This window comes from Ptychodera flava, chromosome 19, assembly GCF_041260155.1.
Source record: "Ptychodera flava strain L36383 chromosome 19, AS_Pfla_20210202, whole genome shotgun sequence".
Taxonomy (NCBI): Eukaryota; Metazoa; Hemichordata; class Enteropneusta; family Ptychoderidae; genus Ptychodera; species Ptychodera flava.
The window spans coordinates 31,217,056-31,237,670 of record NC_091946.1 but is presented as its reverse complement, the minus strand read 5'-3'; the positions used below and the strand labels follow the sequence as shown (position 1 = coordinate 31,237,670).

The window sequence follows — 20,615 nt, the reverse complement described above, 5'->3', positions numbered from 1 at the left end:
ATGATCTGTGTTGAGTAATCTCAGGATACTAGGATAGTTAAACAGTTAATGGATTAGAAAATGTACCTTCAGTGCTATCAAGATCTCTACAGTTAACCCCTTTTAGCATCTGAATTAGAAAATTGCAGACGATTCAACATTTACGTCTCTAAAATATGTAGTTATTCACTCTTGCGTTACATCAGATGTCAGCCATGCTTAGACAGCCTCATGGGTTGATTTATGACTTGCACTATCAAACTCATTTCACCATCAGCACAATAAACTATGAAAACTCACCTATTGTTTGTCTGCTGTAAGATCACAAGCTCCAAACAATCATTCTAATATGCAGACTATATGTCAGCAAAGACACACAGACATTTACGTTCACCTTTCTGTTGGCTTTGATGTCAATAGCAAAGCCATTTTTTAGGAATTACAATTTGACATGCTTTATGCCAACTGTGTGTTCACAATTTTATTTTTAATTTATTTTTTATTTACCTCTGGCATCATGTTATTTTCTTGGCTATGAAATGCAAAATTTTAATGAATCTTGTATTTCGCTAACTTTTTACGAGATGTGGCTGCTATTTGCATACTAAGCTTAAGTACCTATTTCTAAACTTGAGTATTACAGTAGCTTATGAATTAACTTTTACTTTTGGGTGGAAAAAAGCAGAAAATCAATGAAGCAGAAATTTATAATCTGTCTGCATGGTGGCAGTGACGGGGCTGAAATTTGTAATCTGTCTGCATTTATGGCAAAGAAAGAGTGAGGCAAAAAGAAATGGATGATAAGATTTTTCATGTTACTATGTTTAGATGCAAAATCTCTCCACAAAAATATTGCCGAAGTAAAAGCCTTTGATAATCTTGGTGAAGGCATGTATTTTTTTCAATGCAAGCATTATCTTGAAAAGGAGCTATCACCATAGAGACAGAAAGAGAGCTGCTTTGACAAGATTTTTCTCGTATGTTTTATGTGAAAGATCAGATATTCTATGAGACTGTGAGAAAAATATATCCAGGAAGATTGCAAAGGAATGGGTGTGGTTTGAGGAGAGTTAAGAAAAGTGAAAAACTGCGCTACATTTTGATTTCATGAAGTTGAGAAGAGCGTTAGTGTTTTTCATGCAATGGTTATCATGCACAGAGAGGGGAGAGTTTACAACAAAAGACAGATAGACAGGTTAGTGTGAGGAGAGAAAAAATCAGATTTATTTGGCAGACAGAGTACAATCATGCAGCCAAGAAAATCCAATGTACAACCTGAAAACAGCCTTGCAACAAAAGTCTTGCGATATGTTTTTGATTTGTGAAAACTGCAGGTGCTTTTTAACAAACTTTGTAACGTAATTCTCACTTCACTAACGCTGATCTAACTTTCTAGGCTAACTTTTCGATTGAATAATTTCATCTACTCAACAATTTCATCTATAAAACTCTAAGACAGCCAAGTTATGTTAAAGGTAAAACCCCTAACCCTGATCTGGAAATTTCCACTGCAAAGAAAAATATACGAATTTATATTTTTATGGTAAATAAAATGCACATGAAAATCTTTAGAAATGATTGCATATTTGATTTCTTCACAAAAAAGTTTATATGATACTCCCCTTCATCATAAAAAGCTCGCTTGCATTTCATTATGAATAATATGATATGAATAATTTTCAAACATGTTCATTGTTATGTAAATAATATCAGTTTCAGTATTTGAATAAAGTTGCCGGCACTGAAGTTAAACACATTTTCAATGTCCACTAAACATTACAAGCAGTTTTGAAAAACATTTGCTCCATGCTGATTCCAATAAACAAAAGAAATGCTCTTGACTTTGTTAGTTAAGGCAACAGCTCAATATGTGTTTGTTTTTTAACTTCTTGACTATTCAGAAAAAAATTTAGTAAACTTTCCTTCCTCATTGTCCCACAATCACAACCTGATTATTCTTACACACATCACATTTGTGGTTATCAATATAACCATAAAATTCAGGAACACAGTGGTATTCACACAAACTACCAAAAACTAGGGAGGACATACACCTCACAAATGATTATTGAACCTGACTCGTTGTAAATGTCTTCCATACAATGAATAACAACATTTCATTCCATCTAAAAAGAATGCAGGTCAAAGTTCAAATACAGCGTCATAGTCTGACGGAACAATCATTAATACACTCCTTTTTGAAATTACTCTATATTTTTTGCATAAATTAGCCTCCAACATCTGTTGAATTTGTAAATTAGGAATCCTGACCAATGGCAAAACTTCAGTTTTTATCAATTTGCATAAATTAACATAATTACAAAAGGCAATGATTCACCATGGTTGTAATATTACTGAACTGATAGAACATAAGTATTGAATCCAACAGAAAAATGGAAGGAATTAAATCTATTCAATGTATCTTGCTAAATTTTCATTGTGACTCTATAAAAAGATATGAAAATTATTACAAAAGATAGACAAACTTTGATGCCCAAGGACCACACATTAATGAAACTGTTGACCTAACTAAAAGAGAAAGATGTAGCATCATCAGCACTACACCTCAACCATACTACATGAAAGTTCAGCTGTAGTAAAAGTAGTGATAAATTGATAATTTTTGTTTTGTTTTTTTCAACAAAATTATTCATCACAAGCCGTGTTACTATATACCTTTTAAAACTAAGCTACCTACTGATAGCCTAAACCCATATATATGAGTAGCTCTGGTAAGTTATGAGAAACTCAGCCCTGAATGGGTTAAGTTTCTCCAACAATCATTATTCACCATCAACTCTATGTAATAAGGTTATTTCAGTGACATATTATACACAAGCATTTCCGACAGAAGTATCAGAAACTTGTCTGTCAAAAATTGCTTCCACTGTATCTCCCTCTGAACAATTATGGTTGTCAATAATTGCTTCCATTGTATCTCCTCCTGAACAATTATGGTATATCATTAATTTCTGTTTGGTACATTTTTCACCCATTCATGTTATGTCATTACTGTGAACAACTTGTAACATTAAATTCAAATGAAAAATATCGCTGTCTAGTGTCAACTTCAGAATCATTGGTAACTACTAACTGAGAAGTGTTAGCAAATCCCTCATCGCTATTATGGTGTACAGAGACGGTGGGATGGTAGGTGGGTTAAAATATAGCTTAATTAATCTTTTGTCTAAGTCTACACAATGCGGTAATTTTTTTTTCTTGACTCGAAAACTTGCAACCCATAGCATAAATTCACCAAATAAGAAGCAACCTCTGAACAAAGTAATAAGCTGGATCAGGAGTTCAGAGAGGTTCAGAGCTGAACACTGTATGATAATGTTGTAAGAATACTCTTTTTGTTTAATTTCTAACTAATCTGCAATAAACAATACTTGAATTGGGTAATTTTTAGCTGCATTGTTGCAATCTCCAATTGAGTAGAACCTCATAACAAAATACCAGAAATGGGCAATTTTAGCTACAATGATTCAATCTCCTATTGAGTGGAACCTCCTAACAAACAATATCTGAATTGAGTAATTTTAGCGACTATGTTGCAAGATCCTACTGAGTGGAAACTCTGTAACAAACAATATCTGAATTGGGCAATTTTAGCTACAATGTTGCAATATCCTATTGAGTGGAACCTTTGTAACAAACAATATCTGAATTGAGTAATTTTAGCTACAATGTTGCAAGCTCCTACTGAGTGGAAACTGTAGCAAACAATACTTGAATTGGGCAATTTTAGCTACAATGTTGCAATCTCTTATTTAGTGGACCCTCTGCAACTCTCATAGAGCAAAAAAGTACATATTTGCACTGTATGACAGCCACAAAAGAGTACATTTAGGCATGGGAGGTTGGTTAAAAACTATGATTATTCTGAAAGTTAGTATCTTCTATTACTTCTAGTATAAGTACTTTTTGGATGGTATACCTCGCAAGGCTGTGGAGCGCTTCGATAACTTGGCACAATCTTAAATGTGATGCTGCCTCGGGCGTCTCGTAAGATTTTCTGTAGCTGTTCCACTGACTGATTGCTAACACTAATTCCATTTATCTCACGGATTTCATCATTGACGTGTAACGTTGCCTGTCTGTGGATCATCCCGCCATGCATTATCCGGGCCACTATACATCGGCCATCATCGTTCATTTTCAGGGTAATTCCCTAGAAGACATGGATATTGAGTAAAAGATCAGTTTACGGTTGTGACGTGAATGTAACAAGATCCTTTTCACAATATGACAAAATCAATATGCTTTTATGACTATTATTTTCCAACCAACAACACTTTACGAGTATGAATACAATCACGATTTGTCATAGGAAAAGGTACATCTTGAAATATTCAATGCAAAGAAATCTCTTGATCACAATGGCACTTTATTTTGAAATTGTTGTGAGATTTTTAATAAATGAAGTTTAGTAAAGAAAGCCGGTCTTCAAAGATTTCCAGCAATCGTCATCTGAAATCCATCTTACTAATCAATTAGTCAAATTTGAATCTCATTTACATATTATTTTTATGTATTAATACTTTATGTGAACCACAAAATAGCAATAATATGCCTTTGTAAGAGTGTGCATAAGTCTTTGCTAACACCAATGTTCACAAATTTAAAATAGCTACAACATACAGAAATGCATAGTCTGACATTTCTAAATTTTGAAAATGTCAAATGTGCATTTTAATGACATATTCTGTTCACCTACCATTGGTTCATCTGTATTTTTCTGAAACTGAACTAAACGAACTCTTGTGACATTATCCATGGTGTCTAAATCTCCGTTGGGTCTGTCGTCATCATCACCATTCAAATACGGACTGGTTGGGGGAGGTGTTACCCGGATTGCGTTCTCTCCGTAAACCTCATGTGCTACAACATCATGGGTTTGGAGTAATGCCTAGAAATTGAAAGAAAGAAGAAAATTCAATAAACGCTATTGCACTGTGAAGGAAACAGTGTTACAAATTTGCTATAGCAACAGGAAAGAATGTTGCAAATGTGTTGTAACATTGTAACACAGGACAAAATGTTACAATGTTGTTTGAAAGTGTTACAAGATCTCATTATGCATGATGACCTCTTCTAATGACCTACTTGTTACATGATTTGTACTGACAGATTGCACTTTGACTGACAGTGGCAGTTGAAAGTATTTAAAACCTGATGGTTGATCCATAACATGAAATAATGCATCAGATTCCAAAGCAGTATCGAATGTAAGAACGACAGAGCAAGATTTCACTTTGACCAAACCATAGTGTGGTGGCAGTCGTTCAATGGAAGTGTTTGAAGATTGACATTGACAGTGACCCATGATTTGAAACGATACATCACAACTCTAAAGCAATATTGACCGTATGAACGACAAAGTATCTGCACACACCGATGTTAGAAGCTCCCTAACGAAATGATGTTACAAACAACATGCTGTCAAAACACTGAAGATGAATGTCCACTCAAACACATCGTTTGAAAAACTAATCACAAAGTAATTTCATACCACTTCATTTTAATGAGTGCCACATGCATAAAGAAAATTTGAATATCAATACCGAGAGATGCAAATGATGTCAATCAAGCATGTTCTCATCTTTCTGTTAGAGTTTCCAAATACTACTGATGAATAGATATATCGTCAAGAAATATTTTTGAACTGATACAAATTTGTCCACAGATTATTTGTCATTCAATTCATAAAACAACTGCCTCATTATGATACCAGAAGTATTGGCATTCTCACAAATGGAACAATATTGTGTGTCCAATGGTAAATGAAGAAAATTGCATTCAGACAGATGGGAGACACGAAGAAAGAAATATTGACTTGGCAATTTTCCAAGCTTTAGTTATCGATAGAAAGTTGGAATGTTATATGACAAGATGGGACCAACACAGCTGGGAATGAAACACACGCATGCATATATTGAGAAGCAGAACGTGTAACGCTGAAATGGTTATTTACAGACATCTGTGAAACTTGATAAATTGGACGGCACTACCATTGTCGCAAATCATTCCAGCATATAATAGCTTGGGTCTATGTCTAACAGACAGGCATAAATTCACGCTGGTAATTCACAATGTTATAAACGGACAAAAAATGACTGCCTCACCATAAAATGTGGTTGTGTTATAATAGCCTGGAGCTCTTCAACATCTTCACTGTCATGCGAATGAAGTCGTACACTGTCTAGCACCTACAAGAAACATAAAACCCGTTTCACTTTTAGTAGAGGAAATATTTTTTTTTGTAAAGCATCGAAGTGAGCAAGATGCATTACCAATATCAGGGCTGTGCAAATTGACAGCTGTTAAGGTGGCACTGTACTGTCTAAGCTTTATGGCCTCTATCAATGAATGAGCAATTCAAGTGACACTTTAAACCATTTTCTCTGTATTTTTGTATCAATTCTTCCACCTGGTGGACTCGACTAGCTTGCACACGGAATTTTAGTATGCTTTTACCGCAGACCTGAGTAATGCACCGAGGACAGATTGTCAGGTCAAAGGTAACGCTTGCAAAACACGGCAATCAAAGTCACTTGCATGGAATAATTCGATTTATGACAAGTAGCTCTAGGCGTGTTATGAAAGGACTGTGAGCAATCGAAAACCAGATTATCGAAATACCAGTCAGCTGCCTTATTACTGGGCTCGGTCGAGCATAATGGAACAGCATGAAAAATCTACACCACTTCTCCTCCCCAACATCTGCCTTAAAATCCACAAATGGGATTGGAATGACAGCGAACTTGAACTTTGGGATAAGGATCTTTCAGTGGAATTGCATGCTGAAATTTTTTTCTGATTTTTTTTAGTGGATGATTGGAGTGGCAATTTCATGGATTGCAAACTCTTGCTTGTTAGCGTTGTCTCCTGGGGGCAGTGCAGTTTGATTGGCTTAAAGAAATCATGTCTAGTCTGAGGTATTGACATACAGGTTTGAGCTTTATCGTCTTCAATTTTGCAAAGTTACCATATGCAACCTACAAATATTCCGTATCTATGACAATGTCACATGGACTTCTACATATTCCCAGGATAATCTGATGATTTCTCTTAGCTCTGATTTTTTGGTCATGGCCATCAGATCAACCAGTGCACAGTGAAAGACTATGAACACAAAATCAAACTGCAGAAGTCTCTACAACTGGTTCAAATCCGTTTCAGCTTGTTGCAGAAATTGTTAGAAAACATTACTCAAATTAACCTACTGAAAAACAAAACATTTCCTTCATAAATATGTTCAACTCAGAATGAAATTTAAATGCGGCATTAGAAATTCAAGAACGTAACCAACTTCAATGTTCGGGAGAATATTCCCACAGAAAAATTTACAGTAAAATTAATGATTTACAGTTGAGTTTCAATCTCATATCACAGTTTTCACCAATAAAAAGTATGTGTGACAGTTGTGAATATGGTCAACATGGGATAACTGCTAAAACAATAAATTCTCCAATGTGAATCCTTCTCCTCTGAGTGTAACATTGGTAAATTCTTTCATGATAAAATGAATTCCTCGGTGGTTAGTATTTAGGCTTATCATTGCAACTGCATTTCATTCAGCAACACTAAATATATGTTCAGTTTTACAAAAAAAATAGTGACAACATCACTGTTCGCTCCCATATAGTTATCAAAACAAGTCAACAATTGTATGAAACATGGACATACATACTGTATACAGACAGACTGACATACACAGACTGGCACAGAGTGATGACATTGACCCCAAGTGTGCCTTGGCCCATGGAGAGTGATAAAGATATAACAAACAGCTGTATGTAATGATAAAATAGTTAAGTGTAGGCCTATACAGGCACTAAGAGTGAATATCTTACAGCAATTTGATTAGTTTCTTTTCCTTTTCTACTTCTGTGATAATCTTTAAGACAATCAATCTGCAAGGCAGTATATGTATTGACAAATACGTTATCTTTTACAAGCACACAGTAAACTGTTCTTGATTTTTCATTTACAATATTTGACATATTAGACTGAAATACATAACATGCAACCAATGTTTACACTTTGCCCATACACCAGATACATGGAGAAATTTCAACATACAATCATCAACTCAGAAACTCTACAGGGAAAAGTAAACATTGTTTTCTTCCAGAACAGCTGGTGCATCCACATTTGGAACAACTTACAAACTTAACCAATTACACAAGGATGATGATACAAGAGATAAAGTTAAACTGTGGTGAACTTGACTATTCCTTTCAAATCTTTACCTAACTTGACATCTTAAACTAAAATACACTGCATGGTTAATTGCGCATTTGATAAGGGGTGGTGTCTGGAAGATCGATGAGGTACATTATCTTTTTTATCCGATCCATTGTACATTCTTTTTTCCCCACTCTCCCACCTTTTCTTTTTGTCAAACCTTCTCTGGCTGAATTTTTTATTGGCATTTGTTTGGAATTTTTTCAAAATCTGCCAGGATTTTTTTACTGCATTTCAACACCAAATACAGTTTACCATATCAAATGCTTACTAAATCACCACATTATATACTCTTAGTTCCAGTAGATATAAAATTACCAAAAAAAATCTTAAAAATACAAAATGAAAGATATCCCAGTAAAACTGACAGTTTCGCAAAGTTGCCCCAAAAATTCAAAATTCCAGATTTCAACTTAATTTCAATATATCTTATTAACAAAAACCCTAAGAACCGGTTTACTAAATATCAAAGCAATCAGACTGGTAAATTTTGAGAAACAAATTTTTGACCAAGGTGCTAAAAATTGACCCATTGGTGCCCCTCTCAAAATACAAATTGCAGATTTCATCCTAATTTGAATATATCTAATTTTAACATAAACCCTAGGAACCTGTACACTAGATATGAAAGCTACCAGATCAGAAGTTTTAGGAGAAAAATTTTTTGACCAAAAAAGGCAAAAATTGCCCCAAAAATAAAAAAAAATTGCCAGTTTCAACATACCTTCAATACATTATATTGAGATTAATCTTAGATACCTGTATACCAAATATCAAACCTATCAAATCAGTAGTTTTTGGATAAAAATTTTTTTTTATTAAAAATTGGGAAAATTGCCCCAAAATTACAAATATGACAATATCAATACAATTTGTACAAGCATGACTGAGGTCATCCTGAGGAACATGAATATCAAGTTTCATAGCAATCAGACGAGTGATTTCAGAGAACAAGATTTTTTGACTAAAAACGGAAAAAATACCCTAAAAATACAAACATGCAAATTTCATCCAAATTTTTGCACACATAATTTAGAATACCTAAAGAAATCAGATCTGCATACCAAGTTTCAACCAAATCTGACCAATGCTTACTGAGTTTTAGCCATTTGCAGGATTTTTCCTTTTTTTCCCCTCATTTGCATATTTTTGGCACTGACATGTTCATTTGAACAAATTCACATCTCCACCCCTAGGTGCACCTGTACACCAAATACTAAGACAGTAGGTGCTACGGTTTAGGAGTTTTTGATGTGGACGGACATACATACATACATACATACATACATACATACATACATACGTACATACATACATACATACAGACGACATTTTTCCACCTTATACGAATACCTCCCATTTGCATATATACATATGCATATATATATGGGAGCTAATAAGTAAAAATCAGGATAATCTAATGTTATACATTGATATCCAAAACTTTTGGACCCCCACAGCTCTGAATAGTTTTGCCCATTTCACAATAAGAATATCACATTGTACATGTATTTGAGGGATGATTGGTTGAGGTCAGGGTGAAAGCAATCAAATTTCCCTTGTCTACGGGAAAGGTCACATTACTATGCAACCTAAGGTAGAATGCCCCTCAGGGACAGATTTTTGGGACACTCAAATTTTTACAATGCTTTTCTGGTCTACTGCATGCATGGACCCATTTTAAAGCCTGTGAAATAGACAGAGATTTTATCGACCTGTTTTCGTGAAAATCAAAATTTACTTTCAGCCGGGTGGAGTTTCAAATATGGATAATTTAGGTGATTTGTTTCTTCAATCCAAATCTTTTGCATGGTAATCCTGAATTTTTCTTCGTGATTACAAAAGAAATTGGTGTCCTTGGGAAAAATTTGATCAACAGTCTATCCATAAAACTTTGTTTCAGGGCATGTATTATTGTAAAAGAAACACAGCAGAGTAAAAGTTGGAATCGAGAATACAAAGTCATACATCAAAGAGCTCTCACAGAAATCTACTGTGGCTTTCTATGAATGATCATGATTCGAACTTGTCACACATGCTGACACAGAACAATCAAATCATGAATAAGTCTGAATAAAGAGCACTGACAATGGATGAAACACTTGCTTACCTCTCGAGCTCTCTGTACTGAATCACTGGGTTGGTTTTTCTGAGCGTATGGCTGGTTTGTTGATTTTGTGTTTATCTTGTCATACAGCTGTAATAGACAAGATACAGAGTGAGGTCACGTTTCTTTTTAGTTATCATCTTTTTGCGGCAGAAATTGCACGGAGCCAGACTAAACAAAAGTGACATTCGACATAGAAAAAATAGGCGCTAACTATTCGACGTGCTTTGGTATGCAGTACAGTTTACCGGTACCACTGATCAGTTGTTGGTGGGTTGGACAATATCCAAAGATCTGACCATCAGCAGGCACAAAAATCTCCCTGTTGTCAGACCGGCGCGAAAAATACAGTCACACATCAGTACATGCCAGCCCTGCTGACCTTTGAACTCCAGAAGGGAACTGCCGGGGTGAATGAAAACATTTTCATCACTGACATTGACAGCTATATTCCTGGTATAGAAGCAGACTGTCGCACACAGGCTGGTTTTTATTAATGTGAGTGGGTGGGATGCATAAAGATAATCATATCTATCTTGTGTTTTTTTTACAGTGGATTAATATCAGACAGAATACCATTTGGTGCTGTGGCTGTACAAAGGCCTTGCTAATTTATCAGAACTCAGCAGTTTACCTCTAGAGGGCAGTACACTCCCCTCAGGTCAAAGTCTGGGCAAACTTAACAGTTGTAACTCATGGTGAAAGTACACATGCTTTTGACAGTTAATTACGTCCACAGGAATTACGGTATATAGTCTACAGTTCTTGTGTTTTCTTTGTGTGACAATTTTTGATTTTAAAGCATGATATCTTTATCGAAGAATAGCAACCATATTAACTCGTTCCTTCCCCTATTTTTTTTTCAAAAAAATCCAGTCATTTTCTTGTTAGAATAAAAGTATTATAAAACACTGTCGTAAAGATAATGGTTTTTGTTAATTTAATATGGAAACAGAAATGAATCAAATTTACAGTGTGAGCTACAGAAGGATGTTTTTGAAGACAAAAATGACAACACAAAGGAGCAGCAAAACTCTTGTGTACAGCTGAGGATTTACACATGTGTATTACAGATGGTGCATTTTGGACCTGTTGACCCCAATTCCCAGTTAACATGTCCACGATCACTATTGCTAACAATGGGTTTGGACTGAACCATAGAGGATGAAGGGTTGATATGTGCTTGCATGTTAAAGTGTGCTTGGTTAGAACGCATCTTCAAACCAAACCGATTAAGCGCTTTTATCGGATGAAGTATGCACTTTAGAAAGTACGTTGATCTCCTACAGCTTGAGAATTTTTCATTCAAAGATTCTGTCGGGCTTTTCGCTGCTGTCAACCTTAAGCTTGAGAATTTTTCATACATTAGCTTATTCAGGGCTTTTCACTGCTTCAAATGTTTGAGCAATCTTAAGGGAACGAGTTCTGATTCTGAATATTATTATAGATGAAATCAAGAGCAAGATTTGGATGACATTTATTCACTTCTTTTCCACATGACGACCCCCTTGCCACTTTTACATTCACAACTTCAAACTGTTTTAAACCACTATAAATTTTACGTTCAGAGGAGAGTATTGTGATGTTAATTTTCAAAGTATTTAAATTTGTTTTGGTAGCTGAATGAGTAAAGTATTAGAAGGCATCAAATAATGCTTTCTTGAACTTTTGGTAATTTTGCACTTTTATCAACAGCACAGAGAAATTCATTAAATATTTACAATACTTCATTTTCATGACCCCTACCTGACCTGGCATGCTTTCACTTTTAAGGTAGAATGCGCCTCAGGGACAGATTTTTGGACACTCAAATTTTTACAATACTTTTTCTTGTCTACCACTTAAAGCCCCAGTGCTGCTAATTTTCGATGGTTTTTTTCATTATTTTCATTTTATAAATCAATTGCAACTTCTTATTCTACTCCCCAAAGAATGTTGAAACACCCACTATTTAGCTTGTCAACTTAGTGTCTATATGTGTAAAATGCATGGTCATTGTTTACATTTGAATTCTAGTCCGGACCAGAAGTCAGTTTTCAACAATAAACAATGCACTTTACAACCATCGGGGCTGAGTTGACAAGCAGGATACTGTGTATATCAACATTCTTTCGGGAGAAGAACAAGGAATTATGGTTCACATTCAAAATAAAAATGGTGAAATTATCATCAAAAGTTAGCAGCATTGGGGCTTTAATGAGGTTCATTTTAAAGCCTTTGAGTAAGACAAATCTTCAGTGTCTTTGTTTCTTGAAAATTGAAATTTTATGTTTCTCCACAGGCAGGGCAGCCATTTTGAATTTCAAATGTTGGTAAATCTTAGGTAATTCGTTTCTCTGGTTCCAAAATTTGCACAGTGACACCAATTATTATTCGTGATTCTGAAAGAGAATAGTTTAAAGTTGTCTACGGCAAGTTTGAGCATAAGTTTAATTTTGTCAGTTTCGAGATGCATAATAATGCGAAGGGGTATTGAATCTTCAACATTTAGATGCATGAAAATATAAGTATTCTCCTAGACAACAGTTACACTTATACTACAGTGAATACAGCTAGTTATAATGGTGTGTTCAAACTTGTAGATCCACAGCAATATAAACATGTACATGTGAAATCATGCTTGGGTCCGGAAAATGCAAAACTGAAAAGAAAGATTAAGTGTAGAAAGGAAAACTTGCATTTTTGTAAAAAACAATTTCACAGAAAAACAAAAAATACTCAGAATTTGACATAAAGTGCAGGAAAGGGGCATCTATTTATGTTGCCATGGAAATTCAATAATATCCAGGTTAAATCTAGCTGGAGAAGCCTTACAAGAAGAATGTGAGTAAATGCCTCAAGCCAAGCTGCAACCTATCCTGAATGTGATCTGACTGACGGATTGGTAAAAAGTTACCAAGGCTCATACGTCAACAGAATCTGTTTGCAGAAGCTGTCTGTTCAAAATCACTCAGCTTGTAGACCTGGAGCATGTCACAAATACTGTGAGAGGGTCCCGGGGAGAGGGTGCCTATGTCAGTTTGATAAATACAGTACAAGAGTAAGGGTCTGGTTCAGGGGGTGAAGGTTATTCTCATGAAACACTGCGCAAATGAAATGATTGACACCACTGAATGGTGAAGACACTTAGCAGACTTCAAATGCTTTATCTCAACCTGAAAGGACTACAATTTATATACTTTGGTTCAAAGATTCTTTGTTCAGCAGCCAGTGACTTCACAGATAACTGAGATCAACAGAGCATTCTAATAATACCTTTATGTTTTTACTAATGGAATAAATTTTCTCCTTTCTTGAGATTTTACATTTTTTTATCACTCATTCATATTTAAAGAAAATTTACTATTTTCAATGGACTTTATGAGAGTGATATCACTTTAAGCCTACAAAAGTACAAGTAAATACAAATTCTCAATTAAGAAAGCGACAGTACATTGAATGGGATGTTGCTATTTGGTGCGCCCTCTAACACAAAGGATTTTTCCTTCCTTTATGGTAAATTTACGAATTTCCAAGTTTTTGTTAGTTATCTTGATAAAAAAAATACAACATGAAAGACTTTTATTCAATCAAATACAGCTACTGAGCATCCATGTTATATTATAGTGATCTGTACAACGTGTGGTCACAAGAAGTTACGTCGTATTTTCTGATTTGGATGTTGATAGTTTTGGAGTTGTTTATCTCTTCTACAAGAGAGTGGTGTAAATGTGCTGTTGACATGGAGACGGTGGCAGTTCACTGTGTTCTATATCACAGACGAGATCTTTAGCATACCAGAGATCTACGATTACACAAGACATAAGGTTACTCCAGGATTCAGACATGCTGCTTTCTGGGCTGACCAAACTATTGCTACTGGGAATAATTATTCTACAGAGCAACATAACAAAGTCTATGAATCACTTATTTTCCCTCTAAAAACTTTACATATATAAAGTAATATCCAATCATCAGCAAGCAGTGTTTTTCAAATATCTCTGTCAGTAGAGCTGAAATGATTCTTTTCACTCAGAGTCTGAATTGAGTTCTTGACACTGAAAATATTGAATGCAGATATCTCCACGAACGGGAACGGATTACGGGAGGTGGGCTAATTCCATGCCTTTTTGACAAATCTTTTTCATATGTTAATAACAACACAAAAGAACCATTTGCATATCATAATGATATGCAAATTATTCACCGTTATGTAAATTAACCCCTCTTCCACTTTTCCTAACTGTGGAGTACACTTGGATGACTTGATCTGTGCAGCTTTGGATCAATATTGACAGTAAAATGTAGTCGGGCATGAAAATGGGTTATCTTCTGGAATGGTAATGGATTCGGCAACCAATTCCAATCAATGAATGGATTGGTGCTTTCAAAACATTCCGTGGATTCTAGAATGTCTCTGTCAAATCATAGATCAGAAAGGATGATCCACTGTAACATTGGACTCGGCTAAATGATAGAATTGGAGGAGTTCTGTGAAGCACATCTCAGTAAATTAATGGGTATACATGTATTACCTTTTTCACTTATCATGTGTATTTGCAAAATGTCCTCAGCATTGGATCGTATTATTTGCTATCAAACTGTAGTAAGAACATTTCTGCTATAAACTTCAAACAGCATATAGATGTGTCTAATATCATACAGATAAAGCCAGCATTGCAAATTTTATTATTCTAGACTAGGAAGACATTTTTTTTTCAGCAATTGTACAGACTAGCATTACTCATCATTATACCATATAGGATCAGTACAGGTAACGTTATGAAAACAGTTTATGTGGAGAAGAAAATGTCAATTGTAAAAGGACACGCTACAGACTATCATAAAGTCATCTATGATGGGTTTCATTTCTACAGAGTTCATAATATCAGAAGGCAGTGTATAAATCGAAGATAATAATCTCCTCACTCCTACTATGCTATCAATGTCTGATGATCCTTCCGTGCTTTGAAGCTACTGACATTTGTTATAATCTTGCCTTCCACTGAAACAGAAATCTTGCATTACTGTGTCACTAATGCCTACTGGCAAAAACAACGCAAGAGGAATTAAAGATTAACATTCGGGAGCTCGCTGAGAAATTTAATTGAAACCTGGCACCACTGGGTTGCAATTTCTTATTTGCCTCTTTTACTTCCGTCATGGAACAGTGAAGAGCACGTAATACAGAAATCAAAAGCAAATTTTTAACAGTTGGGGCAAAATGCAATCCACAGATAAATTTTATTTTGGTTATTTTATGATGTAGTTTTTTTATATGGACTTATTTTGAGACTTGGAGAGAAATTACAGTTGTCTACATTGAACAAATTTCATTTTTCCCAAATGGTACATGTATATATAAACAGAATGGTGAAGATTTCAACTTTAAAATCGTGACAGAACTTGACATTTTCTACTCTAAAATTTACTTGGAGAACCTGGGTGTTTTATTCTTAATCTGTAGGGAATAGTTTGCAAAGTTGGTGTGTGAAGTACAAGCTGTGAGTTTGAAACTTTGATTTTCAATGTGTAAGCCTTCTTGCAACTATTAAAGCTGGAACAGTGAAAAGACAATGGGTACACATACACACTGGGTAAATGGTGTACTTTATCATGAACTTTCTTGAAATATGTGAAGACAACGAAATGTCACTTTTGATTAACCTTCTCTGGTGTACAACACAAGACAGATTAAAACCCTTTTGCATGACATTTGAATCTTGAAAGTACGTCAACCTTCACCTCAACTTGTAAAATAGATCCTGTTTATATAAACATATCTGTCATCCTTGATGATAGGGCCCAATGTACTGGTCAGCTGTAACCGAGTACAAGATACTTACATAGAGAAAGAAAATTCTCTTGCAATATAACACAACCAGCGAGTCAGACCAACCAGTTAAGTCCCCAAAAGATGTTATATATTATTGTATGCCAGGACAACAAGTATATTACTCGACAGAAACAAAGTTCGACTAAATACAGTTCCTGATAAATAAAATATATTCATGATGTAATGAAAGAAGACTTCATGATTTCTGATTCAGCACACAGAAAATGACTCTCTAGAAATTTCTATGGCTTTTCAAAAGAACTTCCAATAAAGCAGAAGTAAAATATGTCAAGGATAGGGAGTATTCTGTCAGTTTCCCTGACAAAACTCTCTTGACCAAAGTCAATGTATATAGCGCAGTGCCATGGTCACACCTCATATCCCTTGGGAATAACAGTGATCTTACTTGTTTAACAAGTACTCATAAATGGACATAAACTTGGCTGAAACCGAACACCGGTATTTGGTAAAGATGGTCAACTTCAAAGAGATACTGCAACATGACTAAACAGACAGAGTGGAGGCAAAGAAACAGTAACTTGACCAGACACACAAAGTTGAGACTTTAGATGTTTATGAAAACGTAGACATAATACCTCCGGGCTACTTTCGACATGTGCTTGAAGAGAGATGCAATCCACAGAACGAACCAGTCCCAGTATTAATATTAGTTGTCCAACTTCATAAGAAGTGATAACAAATATTTCTTTCAAAGAACTATCATTGAAATTCTCAACACAAACAAATGATAACAACATATGTAATTGGAATAAGTGGTAGGGAGAATTTCAGCCAGGGTTATCTCATTACAGCCTTTTGCTGCTATCTTTTGTACATTTGAAATTTTTTGAAAATGAAATGGATACAGTTGTCAAAAATTTTGTATATGCATCCAATAATTTTGCCAGTGAGCTTCACACCCTCAAAGTTTTTGTTTTGGAGAGACGTGGTGAAATTGGTGTGTCTAAATCTATTCTCTGGCAAGGGTTGACAACAAAGGAAGACAGTTCTAAACACTAGTCCGTTGTCACAGCAACTGATGACATAGATGAGTATGATCTATCCCAATTACCCAGTTATGTCAGTGAGCGTGTGCCATCATCTGTCAAATCTATTAACCCCAAAACCTTTTCTAAATCCACACGAAAGTTAACAAATCAGACACCGACATAGTATCGAATCACTCCTCGCTGACAGGACTGGGCCAGAAAACTAATGCTCTGTGTTTCATTGAACAGCTCAAGATTGTGAGTCATACGAGAACCAGCGGTAATTTACCCACCATCCAAAGGTTTCAGTCGACAATAAATGAAAGTTGAACTCACACAACTATAAGGGTTACACCCTATTCAATGCCTGAAGTTCAGCAGAGCTACTACAAATTTTGTTTTAATTTTCCTGAGGAATTCTGTCTACCTTCAACAACTGGTCTGAAACGGTGACTTCCACTGGAGACCACTGAAAACATGGGCAAGTGCATCACTGAAAGCAGTATCATTAATTTGATGTATATACTGTGAGAGAGAGCCTTGTGTAGACTGACAGCTTGTGTTGACATTCTTCTTTGAGACAACACTACTGTTCATGAGGCCCGTCATGTACAACACATCCACAGCTGTTACAAGTAAAATCGATCAGAGGGCAACAAAGTCATAAATCAAGTGGTTATGTAGTAATTACAAGGTAGGTGAGGAGCTCTTCAACAGATCCTACAAATTAAATTCATGTCTGTTTGAGGTCGCCTATATTTTGTTATTTTTGATTTTGTTAGTTTAAAAAGTAACAAATACCATACAATGTCATGGTGGGTTTTTTCTTGCAACTTTGTTGCCAGTTGGCATATTTGAATTGTGAGACATGGCACCATTAAAGACCTCTTTTCAGAAAGAATGCAAGTTGTTATGACCTGTGCAAATAAATTTTCAAGAACATCTGGCATAGCAGAAGTTCTTTTCTCGAGACAGTTAGACAGGCAATGGTATTGCATGATAAATAGTTCTTATCGGAATATTTCCAACAAAAACAATTTTTGCTCATCAAGACAACCCTTCATTTTCTGATGAACTTTATAAGTGAAAATGCCCTTTTCTTCGAAAAAGAAATTTGTGCTCCACTTGTGCTGTTCTGCACTGTCCAACATCAACAAGCGATGTGCATTCCTCGTCAATCAATTTTGATGATACGATAGGGGTCGACTGAAGTGCTAGTAGTGGTGGTGACAAATGATGACAAGAAGACAATGACAGTGATGACAATGCCAGTGACAACCATTACATAATGGTGCCTGTGATGAAGACAGTGACAATGACAATGAAGATGAACACAATGGAAACGATGACCAAGGTGATGATGATGATGATGATGCTGACAATGATGGTGACAGTGATGAAGACTGTGATGATGAGAATGATGATCATAATGGTGATGATGATGATGATGAGGAGGAGGAGGAGGAGGAGAGGGAGGAGGGAGATGATAATGGTGACGATGTGATGATGAAGATGATGGTGATGATGATGATAATAGTAATTATTATGATAATGATGATAATGGTGAAGATGATTATGATGATGATGATGATGATGATGATGATGATAACGATGACATCAATGATAACTTCAAGTAATGCATAAAACAAATGCCCTGTCACGAAAACTTCAAATTGCATTCTACAACATATATGACAAATTACAAACGGTGAAAGAGAGTGTCGGAAAGAAGATCACTCTAGTTAATTACTAGAGAACATAGACCAAGCAATGCCTCTCAAACATTAGCTTCAGCTTCAAGAAAAATTTGTCATAAACATAGACAATAATTTTGTAATATACCACAGGCCCTCTTGTCAATCACGTATCCAATGTTGTTAACAAACTCTGTAATTAACTGAGGGTTATTTCCTGAGCAAGGAGAGTTCCTGAGCACAGTAAAGTCCCTTCTACTCATGCCTGGAGTCACATCAAATGTACTATTGACATATGTCCTCCGATAATCATCTGACATGGCAATTAGGAAAAGGGAAAACAGACGATGGTCGAAAACACGATCGTAAAGTAAATACTTTGGAAAAATGCTGACAGAATGCAAATTGATGGCTGTAGTTGCTTTACTTTAAAAACCGCAACCAAATCCAAAGCAATATACATGAATGGAATATTGATTTTCTTCATGGTGTGGAAATAAAAACAAAGTAACTGCAGAAAGCAGTATTACATTTGCCCAGAGCAAGGCGTTCAAATTTCTTTAACAACATATGATCTATTTCTAGATTCCATTTATCCACTTTTATTTACTCGTCCATTACAAGTTGTGGTATTGACGTTTTCTCTCACTACTTAACATTCATCAGTACCACGTACTGTGTCGTCTAACAAGCCACAGAACTCTGTGCTTGCTACGAGCTGAGTGCTTCAAATAACACCTTGAAGAAATCTGTATTTGTTTTTGGTCAAATGTGCAAACAAAAATGGGAAACATTACAAAACTTCCTTCAATTCCCTGGGGAACATTGAGACTGTGAACTGTGATGCTTCCTTGGTAAATATATGGATATCGATTTGAATTACATTAAAGGAATTCAAATTTACCCAACATGAGGTTTGTGGCGGGTTAATCTATTTGGACAAAAGCCATTTCTGACTGAGAAGGTAACTTAACACTTTTGCTATGTTGCGAGGTGCTATCTTTCAACTCAGGTCACTTTCTTGACTCTGAAAATGGATACAGATAGTAATTATGAAACTGTCACTGGACAGAAGAGACGATCTCAACCATCTCTTCTCGATTGCAAAAAAATTAGAGCTTCAAACCAGGAGGTATGAAGACACAGCTCATACCAGCTGTGTTTGGTTTATGCCCACCAATTATCAAGGCAACAAATCCATTTCATAGATGCTGGCTTGATACGAATGAAATGTCAGACATACACACTGTAGGCTGAATCTGTGAATGTTGAACTCCCGTATTTCAGGCTAAAAGTTCCAAATCCACAAATAATTCAAGACAAGTATGGACGTTTCCTCCGGTATTATTTCCAAAGTCATAATTTTGCTAGGGATTTGTTTCAAGCAGCATGAATTTTTTAACAAAGCTGTGATTGGTTATTCCACAAAACATTCCATGGATTGCAAACGTTTACCCCAGTGACGTTCCGAACTCTCTGGCATTCAACTACCGTACAGCTTCCATCTCTGATCCTGTGCGAGTCATAAAAATCATCTCTCTAGCAGGCAGCTATTTAAAATCAACTCTCCCATCAAAACTGTGAAGGATTTGCAAGCTGCATCACAATGCAAAGCTAATGCTGAGGTGAAAAGTAAAGGACTGAGATTTTTATCTCTGTTTTACATGTTTCTTGAACACAGAATAGCATTTCAAAACAGACTGGAATGAAATGGAATGGACAGAATGGACTGAAAGGAAATGTACAGAGAATGGACTAAATTTAACTAAATAGTAAGA

The 20,615-nt window shown here is 35.6% G+C and overlaps 1 protein-coding gene across 4 annotated transcripts in view; it reads right to left on the bottom strand.

Annotated features, from left to right (window-relative positions):
• LOC139119261 (peripheral plasma membrane protein CASK-like) overlaps positions 1-20,615 on the bottom strand; it is a 144,924-nt gene that overhangs the window by 12,329 nt on the left and 111,980 nt on the right. For all 4 annotated transcript variants that reach the window (XM_070682968.1, XM_070682970.1, XM_070682966.1 and 1 more), the window contains 4 exons: positions 10,343-10,429; positions 6,108-6,191; positions 4,700-4,891; positions 3,920-4,153 (listed from right to left, as the gene is read on the bottom strand). In XM_070682968.1, coding sequence (XP_070539069.1) covers positions 3,920-4,153; positions 4,700-4,891; positions 6,108-6,191; positions 10,343-10,429 — 597 coding nt within the window. The remainder of the gene's footprint in view (positions 1-3,919; positions 4,154-4,699; positions 4,892-6,107; positions 6,192-10,342; positions 10,430-20,615) is intronic.